This window comes from Thunnus albacares, chromosome 21 (genome assembly GCF_914725855.1).
Source record: "Thunnus albacares chromosome 21, fThuAlb1.1, whole genome shotgun sequence".
Taxonomy (NCBI): domain Eukaryota; kingdom Metazoa; phylum Chordata; class Actinopteri; order Scombriformes; family Scombridae; genus Thunnus; species Thunnus albacares.
The window spans coordinates 22,738,160-22,757,748 of record NC_058126.1 but is presented as its reverse complement, the minus strand read 5'-3'; the positions used below and the strand labels follow the sequence as shown (position 1 = coordinate 22,757,748).

General features: G+C 42.9%; 1 protein-coding gene across 3 annotated transcripts in view; it reads left to right on the top strand.

Moving 5' to 3' along the window:
* Nucleotides 1–17,250, top strand: part of znf438 (zinc finger protein 438) — a 52,651-nt gene extending 35,401 nt beyond the window's left edge. For 2 of the 3 annotated variants that reach the window (XM_044339761.1, XM_044339763.1), the window contains 3 exons: nt 11,859–12,128; nt 12,509–14,298; nt 14,442–17,250. In XM_044339761.1, coding sequence (XP_044195696.1) covers nt 12,542–14,298; nt 14,442–15,030 — 2,346 coding nt within the window. In that variant the 5' untranslated portion in view covers nt 11,859–12,128; nt 12,509–12,541 and the 3' untranslated portion in view covers nt 15,031–17,250. The remainder of the gene's footprint in view (nt 1–11,858; nt 12,129–12,508; nt 14,299–14,441) is intronic. The other variant, XM_044339762.1, reaches the window with a different exon arrangement.
* Nucleotides 17,251–19,589: the final 2,339 nt, after the last annotated feature.

Here is a 19,589-nt window from a genome sequence, read left to right as displayed (position 1 = left end):
ATCAGTGTTTGCTCCGGACTTAACGTGAGATTAAAAGCTTATGCAAGTCTTTGTAACGGCAAGGTTTCCCCTGCACCTGTCATTACCAATCTAGCTATAATCTGGGATCATAAGATGTCTTTTTAATCGAGGAACTGGATAACATTAAAGACAGTGTTTACATGATCTGTTAACAGTGGCTCTTGGTGAGGTAGTTGTTACAAGTCACTCCAGCACTTCCTTGGGCTTCCTCTCTTCTCTTCTACCTGGTTCACTGCATCTCTTCACCTCCTTTGCAAGTGGAGCGAAATCTCCCCATTAGAGTGAACAGCGCTCATGTCTGGTTAATTTAACAGCAGCATCACTGATCATTACAGTCCAAGGCTGGCTTTGATCCTGCCAGACAGCGTTTCCTACGGTTTTAATAACCCAACAAAGACACCTTAGCAGATGCTCAATTTGTGGACTTTATTTATTTATTTATTTATTTATTTACAATTTATTCAAAGAGAGAGGTCGACATACATAAAGTATTCACCTCACCCAAATCTTCAGGAAAAAAAGCTGTTTTCATAAGACTTTATTTAGAAAAAAGGTGATTGAGCGTTCACGCTGTTTTTCAGTAAATCCTTCTTTTACATTCACAGTGTAACACATAGTCACCCCTGGGAGGTGTTTATACAAGCGCAGTACTGATGGCCACTAAGCCACTCCACCGGAGCAGCTCGAGGCACTGAAGCAACAATAATTACAGTATAGATAATGATAAATAACAATAACTGTGTGCAACCATTTTCAAAAAATAGAGTTTAAATGTACGGTGGTAATTGGGGGGTGAGGGAGCGTGTGGAATGTGAATGTCATTTCGAGGGCTGGAATACCAGGCAACATCATGGATTTTTCATTTGTTTTGGTCTAAAGGACAGAAGAACTGGTTCTTCTCTGAAAAAAAGGCAAATAAGCTATGTTGAGGTGCATCCATGTGGCCTACTGGTTAAGACGCATGTCATATAAATGCACTGTCTACAGTTGGAATCTGGCTGCGGACCTTTGTTGCATGTCACCCTCCATCACTCTCTCCCTTCAATTCCTGACATCTCTCCATTGTCCCTATAATAAAGGTGTAAAATACACCCCCAAAAAAATTTTAAATAAAAAAAAATAACCTATGTTGTTACGAACATTATAGACAGGGACCAGGATCAAATGAAGGTGTAGTAAAGTGACTGTATGCAGAATTTAATTCCTCAAAAAAGTTGATTTTGAGTTAAGTTGCTCAGTTGGAGCAAGTTCAAGGCAAGTTTCAAGCCATTTTCAACATGTACAAGTCAAGTCTTGTCAATGCAAGTCTCAAGTTATTGAGGCCAAGTTCAAGTCAATTCACATGTTTTAGCAAGCAAAGTGCAAGCCAGTTACAGGTGTTTCAGGTCTCTGACTATTAAAAGGAAATGATATTCAAATATTTTCTCTAAAAGCTGTGTTAATAATGCTGTTTATATAGGCCTTGTAATGAAATACTCAAGGAATGTGGCGGTACTGAGATTTTATCAGGTCAAACTTGACTGTTTTTACTTCACTGTTTTTGCTTTCGAATCTCAAGTCCAGTCTTACGAGATACAACTCTCACAGCAGTCAAGGCCAATTGCTCTTTTCTACTACAGGGACTTCACGAATCATAACGTGTTACTGTCGTCACAGATTCTGCTTTTGTTTCCACTGTTCACTTTGGGGATGACTACTTGGAACTAAAGAAGGATACTAAATGCATGTTACAGGCACTTTCAAGGTTTGCCGGAAATGCTGTCAATAGCGATTGGTCAAGCACGCATATCACAACAAAAACGACCACAACAAACACAACAGGACATAACACAGCATGAAAAAATGAAAGACAGATGAAGCAGAGAAATATACTTTAAGAGCCCATTAAGATCCTCCTGTTAGTGATTCCAAAGTCAGCTTGCTGCCTGGCTGATGCGATGATATTTAGCTTTGACAGTGTAGAGTTACGAGTTACTACCAAGTTCAAGCATACTTGTTTGTTTTCATCTCTCCTTTGTAACATCACTTTCTCACCTGCATACCCAGCAGTTTATTCCCCCCAGAAAGGCCATCTTATGTTAAATAAGAACACGCTGCCTGGCATTGACCTGCTTTTAGAAGCCCAGGCTCACCTCAACAGGAGAACTGTTGGGATCATCTGCATATTCTTTTGATCTCGCACCGGGTCTCTAGGAGCAGCCGTCATTAAGGAAGTCTTCACGACGTTCCCTCTTCCTCCTCATCATGGCTAAAGCTCTACCTCATGCCCTCTTCCTTGCTAGCGCCCTTCACTCCATCGCAGCCCCTTAAAAGTCTTCTACCCTGCAACTGCCCTTCACTTCACAGCCGCCCTAAGTTGGGTTGAAAGCCAAAACCACTCTTGTCTGTCCTTCACCGCAACGCTGACGTGTTTGTGTCTGTGTTGTGTTGCCCTTGGGGTGGGTTACTTCCAGCCCCCACCCCCTCCATCTCATCTCCCTTCTCCTCCCCACCTTGCTGTTTATCTGTCTCTGGGCCCGTCACGTCCCTGAACCTGCTCTAATTAGCATCCCACACAACACTGTTTATTTACTCAGGTACCGACAGAAGGGGAGGGAGGGGAGAATGAAAGAGAGAGTCTGAAAAAAGGGAGAATGAGACAGAGAAAGCCAGGAAGAGGAAGAGGGAGCGGGAGGGCTGGGAACAGGAAGAGAGGGAGAAATGATTCAGAGAATCAAAGGGCTATGAGACTCTCTCATAGCGGATGCAGAGGGTAATGATAGTTAAGAAGACATGAGGCAGAAAGTCGAGAAAGTGAGAGACAGAGAACTTTCCTGCCTCTCCACGCCTCCTCTCTGCCTTTTCCAGCGTTTCATCTGAGATGCAGAGTGCCTAAAATTAGCAAGCTGGCAGCTTCCTTCCTTCCTTCCTTCCAGGGTCCCCATTAAAGTTCTCCCATTGCGATGAGTGATCATTAAGGTGGGACTGGGAATGCAGGTGTTATCTTAGTGTCCCAGTCGAGGTTGCAGTGGCATCACTTTTCCTCAACAGTGATGAGGGGAACAGATATTCTCTATAATCCTCATCCGTTGGCGTGTCTGAGTGTTTATTTAAAAAGTTGAGTGTATGTGCACCAGTGCGTTACATCACCGCACGTGTTTCAGTAAGGGTGGAGAAAAGGTTTATGATGCTGTCTGACAATATGACAAGAAGGAAGCACAAATCTGTTCATTCATTAAGTCAAGGTAGGCTGCCAACTCAGTTTTTACTGCTACTGCAATCCCTTGCCTTATGTTAAATTATCCCTATGAGACTCACACAGTGTGGTATAGATTTTAAATTTGGTATAAAGTAAGGACTGAAAAGAAAAAGTCGATTGGCGTATACCCAGTGACAAGCACTTGGTTTAAAGCCCACTGAAGCCTTTAGGTCCATTGGATGCCTTTATTTGGTCTATGCTTTCTTGTGCATGCCACTGAAATCCTCAACAATTACGTAATTGTAACTTTTCCACAGATCTAGCACGACTCTCAAAATTTCAGACATTGAAGACCAACTGCATGTGGCTTCTTGGTCTGTGTGATCAGCTGATGGTCCAACGGAACTTTGTTTTGTCTGGATTCTTTGTGCTTCTGGTACGGGAATCATGATCTTGATATTTAGTGTATCTGTTTCTGTCCACTCTAGGAAATCAGCTGGTCTCATTGTTCCATCTCTGGGAATTTCAAGCAAGCAAGATATGTGTAACTTACATATGAGAAAATAAATACTGGGGTAGCCAGGGGTTACCTTGTTTTATATCGAATGCCCTGGTGGTTTTCTGGTTAGATGTATTTGTCCACTGGGTAAACCGCAGTGAACAGTAAACATGCTGCAGCATGGGCAGGCTCATAGAGCTTTCAGAGACAGTTGGGCATGTTTATTAATTACTTGTGCACTAAAACCCTGGGACTATTGTTTGTTTCTGGTTTTATCCCACATCCTGTATCCGACACTGTCCTCCTGTTTGAGTTCAACATGTTGTTATCAGCGTCCTGTATGTCCTGCATCCTATATTTTACATCCTTTGTCGTACATCCACCAGAATTCTCTTTCTCTCGTGTGTTATCTACCTCTGTAGCAATCTTAAAAGCATGTCATCATTTCCTGCCTTGTACACGATGGTCAGTTAGCAAATTGAACTCGCAGCAACTCCCTGACCTCAGTGACTGTGCACATTTATGAAACAAAATATCTGACGCTGCCAGTACTTTTTCACAGACTTGAATTCAGCAAAGTGGCATTTTACATTGCCCATCCTCACATGTTGTCATACTGAATGAAGGCCTGCTGCTGTTAACAACCAAAAGTTGTATCCAAAAAATGACAAAATTTGTTCTGGGATGGCAAAATCATGAAAAAGTCCTCGCTCTGCAGGCAGGTTCAGTCATGTGAATTTGAGAAATTTTGGAAATTTTTCGAGTCATTGCTGTTTCTCTTAGACACTCCCAAACACACTCACTGTCATCTTCCTGCACTGACTCCTCACAGCCCTCGTCCCTCTCCTCTTTTATTCTTTCTCTCCTCTAGCTCCCTTCCATTTTTCCACCACACTCTTTAGTGCTGTTTGACCTATTCAGAAGGGTCCAAATGTCACGGCAGAGGGAAAGGTCAGGTAAAGGTTTAGTGTTGAGCAAAGTCTGGACGGCTAACACAGTTCTGGCTGCCTGAGGAGGGGGAGCGCATTAACACTTGAGACCTTGAACACACACCTCTACACACACATACGCGCACTCCGACACACACTGCTGTCACCTCCACTCCACGTCGACGCCACTCAGCTCTGAGCCAGCAGCCATGTCATCTGTTTGTGTGTGTGTGTGTGTGTGTGTGTGTGTGTGTGTGTTATCTTGCGCTCATATGCTCATTTGGTTCATCTTTGAGCACGGATGATTGAAGACGTTACAACTTCCAGGGGATGACACATGGCCTTGCTGGACATCGGGTCAAAGGTCGTTGGTTGTCAGGGGTTTACAGCATCCTGCCTTCAAAAGGCAGCACCTGTTTTTTTTTGTTTTTTGTTTTGTTTTTATTGAGAGTCCAGCCTTTCTGCAGTGACCACCTCACTGAAATCCGTAAGCCATTGAAGGAATGTTTTCTGCCTTACCTTTGAATATTTATACCTGGAAAACAAGTAAGATGCAAATGAATGTGTTAGTTTATTTCCTTATTTCTGTGATGTAAGTCAATGAAAGTAAAACAACCATAGTCTCAGTTTAAGGTATTCTATGTGAGGAATGGCGGGTGAGCAGTGGGATTTCTCTATCGATTAATCTACATCCACATGCAGGGCAGAACGGCGGGGTCCTAATTGGAATGGATTTCTGCCTTGCATTGATTTTCTCAGGTGACAGTGGATGACATACGGTTGCGTGTGTGTGTGTGTGTGTGTGTGTGTGTGTGTTTGTGCACATGCCATGCATACCATATGGTGCTGTAATATTCTCCCTTGCAATACCTTTCACTGTTTGTTATCTGATGAAAAGTCAAAAGGAGCAGCTGGACACTACCAAATCGCTAGTCATTGTGCACGCACGTGCGTTTGTGCGCGCGCCCACTCTCCCACTCGTTGGCCCTTTCATTCAGCACGAGCTGTTGGATGAAGCTAGGACCTCTGCAAACACTGATTTCATTTTCCCCATGACCGCCCTTGCTCCAGACACAGAGAACCTAGCTCCCGTGCACACACGCATCCATGCACACATACACACATACACACATGTACACCTTAGGCTGGAGAGTGTTTTCCCCTACAGAGTAAAGATGAGCAGTTAGCATGCATGCAGGAAGAAGCAATCGAGCACAGATAACACTTAAGTTCACTCAGGTGGAAAAAAAAAATGGAATGATCTGATTTCCTCTCGGACAGCAAGATCCACTGAGTGCTCCTTTGTAATTTTATTATGTTGCCTTCAAAAAGCAACAGAATTCATTTATTTTTTTATTCTTTACTACCTCTCTCACACGTTCACCAATTCCACATGCTGTGTGTGTGTGTGTGTTTGTGTGAGAGAAAGAGAGGGAGGAGGTTGGTGAAAGATGGCCGCTGGACATGGCTTCTCACAGCCGGCTGGCCCCGACCCCCCGTGATCTGCCCTCTTATCTAGCCCAGATCTTGGCCTTTCATCTGGGCTAAAACCTGGGGGAGGTTGGCCTCTGCTGGGTTTTTAGACCTCCCTCCCATGAACGAACACACACACGCACACACACAAACACACACACACACACACTTCATTCCAGACCCCCTCCATCTCCAGCCTCTATCTTTGAGTCCCAGATGAGCATTGCTCTCACCTACAAGGGAGATAACAAACCTCACACTACTCTGCTCTCTGCTCTGCTTTCCTCACAACATGTCAGATTTGATTTTTTTTAAAAACTCACCACACACAAGAAGAAACTCAGTTTTTTTTATTGTCTATTGTCAACAAACACTATCCAGAGGCTGATATTTTCACTTGAGAATGTTTTTTTAAATAGTCCAACTTTTCTTACTTGTTGCTGGACCTAGGCCACAGTCTGTACTGACTGGGAGCAGAACGCTGGATTGCAATTTCAACAGTAGTTGGCCAAAAGTGAAACAAAGCGGAATCAGAGAATGCATCAGGGATGCTACCAAAACACAGCACTCTCCATGTTTTGACATTTCACTGAGCGGCGCTTTCACCTCTCACAAAATTATATTAGCGGCTAACAATAGGCTGGTTGTGTCAGTTTTGGTGGGACCACCTCTGCATGTGACCCAGGCCTGTGTTTGAGGGTGTGAGCTGAATTTTTTTGTGTGTGTAGCTTGTGCAGTTCACTTCATACACACTGCCCTCCTGCTCAACCCTGACCTGTTTCCAGCATAAACATCAGATCCTCACCTCTCACCCTCTGGCTTTACCTGATAATCTGTCTCTGTGGATCACCCCCACTCTTTTTTTTCTTCTCTTTCTTTCACATTCTCTCCAGAAACCAGGTTTTTTGGGGTCACCCTAGTCGTGACCTCTGACCACAGTCAGATTAGAGTGGTCGGCGTTTCAAATCCAGCGGCAGATTGAGTAGCATCTGTGACCTCCACATGCATTTCTCTTCTAGCCTTAATGTGTAATTCCCCTCAGAATCAAGACAAGGCCAGTTAGATCACTGTAAGGTTACAGTTAGACACTCGTGTAACACAGGACTGAAGCACCACCTGGCTGAGTCTTCTGCAGACCAATTTTGTGTAGGTGAATTACAGTGGCTTTGGAGGGTTTTCCAAACACGACTTTTTGCAAGTTTTATTGTGTTGTAGACGTGTGAATGTTCCTAGGAGCACTGTGGTTTTCATGATTGTGAAGTAGAAGAAGTGTGGAACCACCAGGACTTGCGAGAGTTGGCCATCCGGCCAAACTCAGTAGCAGAGAAAGAAGGGCCTTGGTGAGGGAGGTTACCAAGAACCCAAAGGCCTCTCTAACAGAGCTTCAGAGCCTGAGTAAAAGGCATATGAAAGTATTCCTGGAGTTAACCAAAAGACATTTAAAGGACTGTGAGCATGAGGCAAAAGATTCCCTCCACTCCATGACGTGCTCGTCAAGCACAAGAGTGCTTTCAGTGCAAGACTCATTCCACCGAGATGCACCACAGAGCGACACAGGAAGTCGTTCCTGCCTGTGGCCATCAAACTTTTCAACTCCTCCACTCTGAGTCAGTAGACTGGCCCTTTGGACTTATTTAACTCCTGTCAGCAGCTTCATAACCCCATAATTTATATTTTCAACTGTGCAATACTGACTTTAACAGGACAGTAATTTTGTGCAATAATTCTACTGTGCAATACTCTGGTGTATATTTATATTTATTCATATTTATACTGCATTAATATTGCATTTATACTATGTATTTCAACTAATATTTCTTATTTAATTTACTATCCTTGCTTTTAACACATTTATAGATCTCATTTGTCGACCTTATTATTTATACTGTTATGTGTTGTAGTATGATGTGCATACTTTTACATATTTTCTATTTTTCTTTTATGTACATATATATGTATATATATGTGTGTGTGTGTGTGTGTGTGTATATATATATATATATATATATATATATACATACATGTATATGTGAGCAACTGTAACATGTATTTCTGACTCTGATTCTTTCCTCTTTGTCTCTCTGTGCCTGAATGAATGATAGCAGGTCAAGTTGACCGTCACTGGTGCATCAACAAGTGAACAAACCCCCACCCCGTCTGTCCTCCTCTCTTCCTCTCTCTTCTTCCCTTTTTTCTGCCTTCATGTGGACAAACTAGAGAAGGAGAGAGCTGTTAACATGCTCATTAAGCAGATGTAGGTACACACTGAGAGGAAGTGAAGAATGAAAGGAGAGGGTAATAATGCAAAGACAGATTGGAGGTAGGATAGAAAGACTGTGTGATGTGAGGAGTGTGTACTAGGGTAGCTTACAGTGCTTTTTCAAATATTAATATTCGTCGACCTACACCAGCAAAGTAGACTTTGTGATTGCCCATGCTGTATAGTGAATAAGCAGATGTGGCCTGAGGCTGTTTCATCATCACCGACACTCAGCAGTATGCTGATGCAACAACTTCCTGTTGTAGAGTTCAGTGTGTCTGTTAAAGATCTGGTATGGCCTTTTTGAAACATTTTCATAAGTACTGAGTCTATTTTAAACATATCTGTGACATTTTATTCTACTATTGTTTAGATTTCTCTAAATCCATCTTTCCTTACAGCCCTGATGTGGAAACTATTGACATAAAATCGTCATTATTAATAACCACCTACTCCAATGGGCTGGAGGTGTGGCCGCCACATTCACTCCCAGCCAATCAGGATAGGACCTAATGAATAATGCAAGTTCCCTTATGCCGCATATTTACCTGGAGTAATGGTTGCCATTGGAGACGTAAGACAATATATAGTAGTCTGATCCTGAATGAAGGGAAAGAACCTGCTATATCACAGTAGAGATTTCAAAAGGATGTTTTAGAACAGTAAGATTGTGTCTAAGTTTCCTCACAAAGTAGCCAGAGGTCACTAGCTTAGCTTTAGAACAGTTCTGGTGTACTGCTTTGCTTGTCATCTGGCTGTGATGCAAACTCCAACAACAGAAGTTACGTACATACTTGTCCTGCATATTTGATTTTGACTTTCTGGTTTGACATAGTGATGGATTCAGCCTCAACACTGCTTGCTCTTGAGCCGTGAATTTCAAAATTTCAACTAACTTTAAAAGACAAGAGGAAGCTGTGGAGCCTCTAGAGATCAGTGCCAGGCTGTACTAGGAAGAAAAACATTCTAAGATCAGTCATAGTTCGTCTTTGCATCTTTTTCTTACCATAGTCCATCCTGTTCCCATCAGAATTTGAAAACTGTCCAGATTGTAAAAACAGAATTTTGTGTAAAAATGAACAATATTATTGTCATGTGTCTGAAAAGGTTTACACACATCACAATATGGCCTGAAATTAAGCCTCTTTTGGACTGTTCTATTGGTTTAAAAAATAATGGACGTAGCCACTGTGATGTCACCCATTGGTTTGTGGACTCTCATTTTGATGCCTTGAGTTTGCATTTTGACTGTCACCATCTTGGATTTTTTAGGCCAGAAGTGACCATATTTAGATGAGAGGGTGGAGCTGACCCTAAAGCTATCTGCTAGGTGCTAACTTGGTTAGCATGGTGCATTTATAGTCTATGGTTAACTGTGATCGTGCTAATGCTAATTTTCGCTAGCAAAAAACAGACTTAAAGCCATTAAAACAAAATGTACTTACAGGAAAAGAGGGTCTTTTAGTACCAAATGCCGAACAACGCTTTTTTTGGCAACCAGAATGTTACAATTAACTTCCATGAACTGAAAACACACATTGTGCCCACACAAATAGCGATGGCTATGCCTGTATTCTGTGAATCTCGGGTTACGCCATGGTTACTTTACCTAACCAATGTTATCACCATGGTAGTGACTTCCCTGTGACTGCACCCACCTATCACTCAAAGAAGCCACTCCCTTAATTATGCATAACTTTAAACCTTAATAAAGTTTAAATGGGTGAGTTAAATAAAAATTCACCTCCCAGACAGATGTCATGAACAGGGAAATTAGCTATAGAGACCAAAATTGTTTTTTTTTTTACTAGGCTGTAAACATGTTTATTTCTGCTGTAGAGTTGGGCATTTTAACATGGTGGCCATGGGGATTGACTCACTTTTAGAGCCAGCCTTAAATAACCATTTGAGGAACTGCAAGTTTTTGGCACTTTGGCATTGGCTTCATTTTTCAGTCCTGAAGGTTGCCGCTTGGATTGATCCCCTGACATTTCATGTAGCAGCACCAGTCCAGTTCACTTGGACAGTGAAATATCTCAACATCTACTACATGGATTGGCACAAAATTTTGTACAGGCATTCATGGTTCCTAGATGATGGCTTCAGTGATCATTATCTAGTGATTTATGGTTTTGAATGAATATTGGTAATATCGGTTTGATACAGAGATTTGTGTCCCCCGCAAGATGAATTGTAACAACGTTAGTGATTCCCTGACTTTTCATCTAGTCCCCTTTACAGGTCAAGATTAAAATTTGTCCAGTTCTTATACATTCAAATTTCTGAACAAATTTGCATCAATTTTTTTTTAAAATTGTCGGGACAGGCTTGATGAGTGATGAATGCTTCTTGCCTTAAAATTTGGTGATGTATTATTGTTTCCTATCAAATTCATGGAGATTGTTAGGATTTCAGAAGAAGCTTGAATGCAACATCCTCCTACACTGACCATGCTGCTCTTTTACTGTTCCTACTTTTCCATTTGGAGACAAACAGATATTGTAAAGCTGAACTTGTTTTTGTGTAGAGTGACTTGGCGTCAGTTGACGTCGCTGCTGAATCATCTGTGACAAAAGGATTATAGGCCTACTGCCTACTTCACCAGCTGTTGATACACACCTTTTTTTTCCCCCTCATGTCCAACTGTAAACTTTCACATGGTGGAATGAATCGTCAAGTGTTGCCCGTACCACATTCTCCCACTTTCTATAGCCACATAAAATGCCCGGAGGAACACGCATCCCACGGTTTTATTCCACTCGATGTTCAGCCAAAGTCACAGTCAAACTGGAATCAACTATCCACACAGAGAAGGAATATCTCCAGTTTTATGGAGTCGTAATGCGGTAGGGGTACTGTATAAATAATCTCTCTGCACAGAAACACTTCCAGCTGTTAAACAATATGCCCTTTGCAGTTTCTCTTTTCTTTTCCTCCATTTGAATGTATAAAGCTTCTTTCCCAGACTCCTTTCAAAACGTAGTCTTTTTTTGTGGTTGTACTGAGAAATTATGTTGTTGAATATTTGCCTTTTGTGACACCTCCAGATTGTTGCACTTTATGCTGATTAGTATTATAGAGTCGAGCTGGAACAATGCCTGTATCAAATGCTGCTATTGAAATCAGGTCATAATGTGAAATTCAAACCTCAGAGTCTGTTTACAATTAGGCCCTTTGAAGCATTCCCCTGTAATCTCTCCCTCCTTTTGATATAAAGATACAGTATTGATATAAATGAAGGGAATTTTGCCTTTGTTTTTAAAGCCATACCTGTGGCTTTTGATTGATGGATGGAAACTGTACAGTAGATTGAGATAATAAAGACTTGTTTAAAACCTCACTCTGAGGTTATAGTTTCCTCATAGAGTTCAGCAGTATTTTGTATCAACACAGCCAGAATGGTGAGACACAGTGTGGAAAAGCCTCATCCCTGTGGATAACCATGAAATGTTATTTGTGAACAGGGGATGATAAAGTAAATCCATGGCTTTTTTTCAGGGCCATCCTCATTGCCTTCGGCCAGGTTGCAGTGCTGGTCAGTCGAGAGGGAGATGAGAGGGGAGCCCCTCTTCATCTGGTAAAGATCCTGCCGTTGGGCAGCTTTCACGCTCCGCTGGCTGATCCTTCCAGGAAGTGAGGGGGGGGTACAAGGAGCCCCCCGCAGAGCCCCAGCATGAACCACGGCTACATGCTGAGCCCAAATCAAAGGGGACAGTCTGTCCTTAGCCTGGGGGAGAGAGTCTGCTGTGTGTCACCAGAGAGACATGGGTAATAGGACAGCTTGTCACACTAGTGCAGATGCCTGTATTTTTGACAGTGTATATTTAACTCTCTCCTGCTTGGGTTGCACACTAATGACACCATCAAATAAACGCCTCGTGCAGTGAGGTCATATTTATATTAATGATCTTGGCAACTTTCAGAAGAGACCAGGAAGTCATGTAGCCATCTCAGTTATTCCTGTTAAGTATGTTAGATCAAACAGATTTAAGACTGCAATCATACACAGTGTTGCAATGTTGGTAATTATTGTTCATGTGGAAAATTAGGGTTTGAGGGTTACTGTTATAAGGGCAATTTAAGGCTGAAAAGGTTATCTAGTTTCCACGCAGTAACTAATAAAACTTATTTTTGTGCTTGTGTTTCAGTTGGTACCCAGTGAGTCAATCTCAGCCCTTCAGATGAAGAGCCTTCAGTTCCGGAGCATCGCCCCTAAGGCCCCAGCCGTGGTGCCCTCCCCCTCCCCCGCGGTCCTGTCCTGCCAGCCTCCCTCTGCCCTCCCTGAGGCTACCACCGCCTCTAGCCCCAAGTCCATCATTGTGCCCACCCAAAACTATGCACTGATGCAAATAGCAGGTCAGGATGGCACTTTCTCTCTGGTGGCGCTGCCCCCTTCTGTATCCTCTCAGACACCACAGCAACAACCGCAACAAACCCAGTCAATCCAAAAGAACCTAAAGTTACCCATTCCCAGATACCAGCCAGTGAGGAGCAAGGGGACCACAGATAAGGTCAGATCACCACCACTAGTTGCTAGAGTGAAAACTGCCTCCAAGGTTGCTGTGACAGCACAAACAAAGGTGAGCAAGGCATCATCAGTGATGAAGAAAAATCAACAGGAGTCCAAGAACACAAAGGAAACCCTAGTGCCCAAAGAGGAACCTTCAGAGCAGGTAATTCTGATTGACCCGGCCTCCTCTGACATCTCTGTCACTGCTCTGCTACCGGACAATGCTGTCCTCTATCCTGGCTCTCAGTTGGAGCGAGCACCAGATGGCTCTGAACGACCTGCTACAACTGGCCTTATTAAGAATCTCCAGTACCCCCCTGCTGCTGTCAAAACCTCCCCAGGCAAAACCCAGGAGCAAAGTAAGACTACAGTGAGGCTGTGCCAATCCAAGCCTGCTGCAGCCCAGCCTTCAAGCAGTATCACTGTCCTGTCCCCTGCCATCTTCAGCAAAGCGGTCCAGATTATCCCATCCCCACCTAAGGGTAAACTTCCCATCCTGCCCTACTCTAAAATGAAGAGCACCCTCATACCAGCTGCCAAGCTCAGTTTGTCCCCAGAGAAGAAGGGTTTCTCAAACCAGACAGGACTCACCAGCCCCTTAGATCCTACATCCAAGACCCTTGAGACAGCTGAAGCCTTGGGTCATAACCAGGTGCCGAACTCTACTCTACAGCCCCAGGCCAAGACCACACTCATGCCTGTGTTGGGAACCCTCCAGAAACCACCTGGTAAGAAAAGAGGGAGGAAGAGAAAGACAATGGAAGACATCTTGGCATTTGAGGCCCGAAAGAAGAGGTCCTTGTCTTTCTTCTGTAGAAGGGTCCCTGAGAAACCGCCAGCAGTTGTTCCAGGCTCCAAACAAAAGGAAGTTGACATTTCAAAGAAGTACCGCAGCATTCGACCCAAGCCCATGTTGGTTATGGAGACAGTTCCTCAGCTGGTTAGCTTGCCTGCCATTACCCCAGATGGCCAAGAACAGGAGCTTGTACTTGGTCATCATCTCCCCACACCCACCACAACCAAGACCCTGGACTGTCCTCCCCAACCAGCTCCAGTAACCCTCCACCTGAGAGGTGCCTCTCATCCCAGAGTATTTATAGGCAGCCGTCCGCTCCACCGTTGCCCCACCTGCAGCCGCTGTTTCCAGTTCAAGCATCACCTCCAGAGCCACATGAACAGTCACACCAACAGTCAGCCATACGTATGCTCAGTCTGCCGCAAAGCGTACGCTCACTCTGGCAGCCTTAGCACCCATATGAAGCTTCACCACTCTGAGGTACGCCCACGTCGGTCTCTGTGCTGCGAGTTCTGTGAGAAGGCCTTTGGATATGTGGGGGTGTACTTCAGTCATCTGAGAGAGGTACACAAGGTGGTGCTGACCGTGGAGCCGTCCATTAGCCATCATGAGGATGACATGTCTGTTGAGGGGTGAGATTATTATTGATTGAGATAACTCATAAACACATGTGCCTACTTAATTGTCACTTAGCAGGGAACTTTGTCCAGACAGTCAACAAAGTGATAAATTATTTAAACAAATTAAAAAATTAATGAATTATTTTCTCCCCCAGGGCCAACTCCCCAGAGACGTCTGACGAGCAGGATCGTGAAGACCCTGTGGAGCTGCAGATTAAATGCGGCCGCTGCCAGGCGATCACTCCCACCTTTGCTGACATGAAGATGCACTTGGTTTATGTACATGGGGAGGAGGTCCAGGTTCGACTTCACGAGGGCCAACCGCCGCGGGGTGGTCGTGAGGCTGAGAATGAGCTGGTAAAGCACGCTGCCCACTATTGGCGGCAGTTCAACGAGAAGCGCAACCTGGTGAAGTGTGGCAGCTGCGACGAGGAGTTTTTCTCCTTCTCTAAGCTCAAGAGGCACATCATGTCCCACCACCGGGGAAGGGAAGGGGAGGACAGTGGGAACTTCTCATCACCAGATAGCAGTGTGGGCCTCGGGGTCCTTGCGGCAGGTTCAGCCTTTAACTGTGTGCTTTGCAGAGAGGTGTTGGACACTAAAGAGGGGGTTATGGAGCACTGGAGGAGTCGCCACCACTGTGAGCAGCCCAACCTTCTGTGGGCTGCCCTGAGCTCCTACTCTGGCCAGGAAGAGGGTGAGGCAGAAGGTGATCTGGACACTCCCGCTCCAAGCCCACACTAGCCAGCCTAGCCCTCGGATGGGCATGGAGCCTTTCACTGTGGCTCATCCTCATACTGTACATACTCAGTCCTAACAATCAGCAGCACAGGGATGTAGAGTTTCTCTTATGTATTCAACACTAGTTTCATCTTTCACCAGTTGAGGCATTTGACTTGGTCCAAGAAAAAGAAAAAAGAATATCGAGCCAATGGTGAAAATTGATCTTTGTGTTACAATTCATAAGGGATATTCTTTCTAGGTCAGAGAATCCAATTTTATAAACAATAATTTTTTTTCATGTTACTTTGATTGCACTGCTCTTTTTTGGAGTTCATTTTGTTTGGAGGTATGTATTTAATATCCTGTTGGAAATTAGATGATTATTTTTTTCTACTGCTTATTTAAATGTTATTAAAGGGTAATTTATATCCTAGCTGACGCAGTAAAACTGTTTAAGGATCAGTCCATCCAAATCACAAAAAAAAAAACATTCTCACTTAATTCTAATTTTATCTAGCCATGCAGTTAGTTACAGAGAGATATTCTCTGAGATTTCTGTAATGCAATGGAGTTTCATTTGTGTTGCTCACAGCATTGAAAATTTTCGACAACATTTCTTTATAGAATCTATGTCGCTGTTACTCTGGATTATCCAGGAGGACATTTTTTCCTGAAACACAAATTACTGTTTATTTTTCAAATGTAATTTTTAAATGCTGTGAGCACCACAACCACAATTCTATTCATCTCCACTATATTGGGTTGAGATTATCTGCATGGCCAGAGACCACTGTGGGGATGTGTGTTTTTTTTTTTAATTTGGGTGAAATGAGAAGTGTAAATCTCATAACAAGGGCACACTTTCAACTGTCACACTGGCAGACAATTTTATCTGTTGGCCTTGGATTATTACAGGTTAAAAGAAATAAGTATCTGTACAATCCTTTTATGTAATATTGCTACTGTAATGGAAAATCAAACATGTCTGATTAAGGGCAGTATTAGGGTCCTCTGTCAACTTGGACCCATGAAGGAACACTTTCCTAACCAGCACCCAAGTGACATCCTTGTGGCCTTCTGAAAAAAAAAAAAGCGGTGTTCATGCGTAATGTGGCTTATCATCAGTATGGTCCTCTGTAGGCCAAGTTCTATCTTCTTGACTTGTTGATTAATGCCTATATGTGTATTCTGTGACATGCCAAGGGTCTATTCACACTAGTGATTGTAGAAGTGAGTTCTGCATTTAAGCTTTTTAACCACTGACAGAATACTGTTTGTTGAGTTAGTAAATACGTTGTTGCCAGCTCGTGTACGCACCTGTGGAATTGTGTGCACCCAGACTCTATGATTAGAGTTAATATAAACTGTTGTCAAGTCCAGAAAAATATGCTATTTTATACTCTAGATTAATAAAGAGGTCTTTTAGTATATTTATGCTTGTGGTTGGTCCTTAAAGAGCCAGCACTGAGACATTTGTTATGTTTGCTTCTTCTAATTCTGGGGGATGCTTAATGTCTTGTTTCTTGGTTGGGAAGCCATTACTACATGGCAAGTAGCTCTGTTAACATTTGTCTGTGTTCATCTTTCATATGAAGAAAAAAAAAAATCACAGGGTCAAGTGAATGTACCTGAATGTTTTAAAAACCCTACCAAAAGTGTATATATATGCTATATAGACTTATTCTATAGATAGAATATATAGATATATGGAGAAAAATATATATATTTACATAGAGTAACTAGTGAATCAGCTGCTTTGTTCTGTCACAGTGGAGGGGGGGAAACAAGAGATGAATATATCATTGCCAACAAACTGGCAACAAAAAGCCATGCAGAGCTGTCCTTATGTGTCTGACACAAAACATAGGACTGTGAATGAAGGGCAAAGCACTGATGCATATACTATGTCGCACTGAGTGGTTAAACTACAGTTCTGCTACTGTTCATCGAATGCCATGTTTGAGTGTTCATCAGTGAGCTGTCCTTTATTTTCAAGCCTCAACACAAACCAGGAAGTGACAGAATTAAGGGTCAGACTCTTCTTTCCTCAGTTAGATGAGAAACATACATGACTGTCAGCACAAGTCAGAAAGTGAAAATCTAATGTGTTTGGTTCACTTAATATGTTGACTGTGTCCAAAAAAAAAAAAAAAAAAGACTGAAAGTGTTTGTGCTCGTGACTGTTTGTGTACCTGAAGAACCTGATGTTTATGAGATTAAAGATATGCTTTGTTGATGATACTGTGATTGTAGTCTTTCCTTATGAGATGATAAATACATTTAACACATTTCTGTAACTAAGTAAGCAATTATTAGACAATAACACACACATGAAGCTCAGTTTACTAGTCATGGATTCTGGATTTTGGATAACAAACAGACAGTACTGAGTTTTAAAGACATGGCTGTTTGCTAGGCAGAGAAGGTCTAATGAAAAGATCCTATTGGTTGCATTATGGGAAATTTAGGATCCAGTATTTCTGGAGTTTGACAAAGGCCGTAGCCAGGATTTTATAAATGCCATGAGTCCAAACACAAAACACAGCTTTCAAATATAAAAAAATCCACATTTTATTTATTAATTTAAATATAAATCAGTATATCTGTACATATCTGATGTAGAACATGAACTGCAACGTCCTCTCTCTCTCTTCTCTTTGTTGCATCAGGATATTTTGGCCTGTACTGCTTCAATTGTGACCATTCTCTTTAAAATCTGTCTCTTAAATCTTAAATCTGTCCCCCACCTTAATTTAATAAGTCACTGGTAAGCATACATGTCTACAGCAGAAATGCAGAATGAAGCCTTCCACACACACACTTAATATGTTACACACGTCAACGCCTCATCCATCAGTTAAGATGGTTAGAGTGAAGGTTTAGAGTGGAGGTTTGAGGCAGTGAGGAGGATGGACTCTTGTGTGTACTCATCAGAAGAGATTCAGAGAATGGGATTAATTGATATTTCAGTCTAGAAAGGTGAGTGCATGTGTGCAGGATGTGAGGGTCAAGCAAAGTGGGTTAGCCAAAGGGCTTTTAGGAGCATACATATGCCGTACCTCTGTGCTCCTCCCCTCCCAACAGACCTTCCATCTGTCTGCTTTAACATCATAATATAAGCAAACCTACAGATAAGATAAATGTGTGGAAATGTTTCTACCTTTTGGCTTCACTGTCTTTTTTACTAGATAAACCGCATGTGATCCACAGTGCAAAAACTGGCTTAAAAACACAACATGATTCTGAAAGACTGCCGAGGTTCAGAGAAAGGTGAAGTTGCCATGTTGTGAGAGAAGCGTTAAAAAAAATAGCTGTATGCCTTGTGATGGCTTCATATTTAATGAATGGAGATGACATTAGTACTGATCTCCATCTTTTGTTTCCCATCTGCCTGCTTGTCTTTTTTTTCTTTTGCTTTTGCAAGATGCATTTACAGTGAAAAGAAACACTAAACTGCTCTTTTCAAAATTCTCAAAGACAACAGAAAAGAGCAAATAAGTTGTATGCTCGAAAATGCACTTTCCATACCGTCAGAACCAAATGCTGCCTGCTCTGTTGCAGGCCCGGCCCTGGTAGTCATTGCCACACTAGTGTGGAATGCAGGTCCTCAGCTCTAATTGTTTTGGAGGCACATGACCCTGTATCAAAGGTCAAAGGGCACTTCTGGTGTGATTTCTGCTGCTAGTCAAGTAAGCCTCAACTCTCTGACACAAAACAACCTCAGCTCGGTTTTATGCCAACGCTTCAACTTCTTCAAACTACTTTACAAGGACTCAAAGGTTTCAAATGAGAGTGACTCAACTTCAGGTAGCTTTCAGCTGCAGTGGAACACAGATAAAGCTGCGACATCAGTACATATTGGGACCCAATCTAGCGTCGCCATCGCACCACATCGCAGGCGCAGATAAAAAGGAAAGCGCTATTCGGTGATGCATATTTCCTTTTAATCAGAGCTAACGTGTACCACAGCCGTCACACCGCACTCCCACCTCACTGTGGCTCTCAGGGGGACAGGGGAGATCAAAGCCACCCCCCCACTTGTACATGATCAGTGAGAAAGAAGGAGAACTGGGGGCTGCTCTCTTTCTTTTTTTTCTTTCTTTGGGTCGGTGTCTTTGTGCTACACCCACTTCAACTACGTAACCCTGGAAGTGTTTAGATTGAGGTAATCTGCAAGGAAGGTAAGGGACAAACAGTTGCACTACTTATTTAGAGAGAAATCTTGGACATTTCCATGAGAAATGTACTTATTTGGTGTGCTGAACATGCTGTCTCTCTTTCATTTGACCCTGATGTACAGATCTAGCAGGGTGGAAACAAGACCGCTAAACAACACACATGGAGACTTGGAATAACAAAACTGGCGTCACTGGGAGAATGCCGGGGGAGATTTATAGGACAGTAAAAATGTGACCCACACTGACCACAGATGTTCTCGAACAACTTAGGTGGGGTGTAATGCGAGTGCTACATGCAATCGTTTGGCTAGTGCAAGCTCCACTCCTACGTTCTCACTTCTCAGTGTTGATGCATGCTCTGTTGCCAGTCTGTCTTCATACACTAACATCCGTGACGCTTCT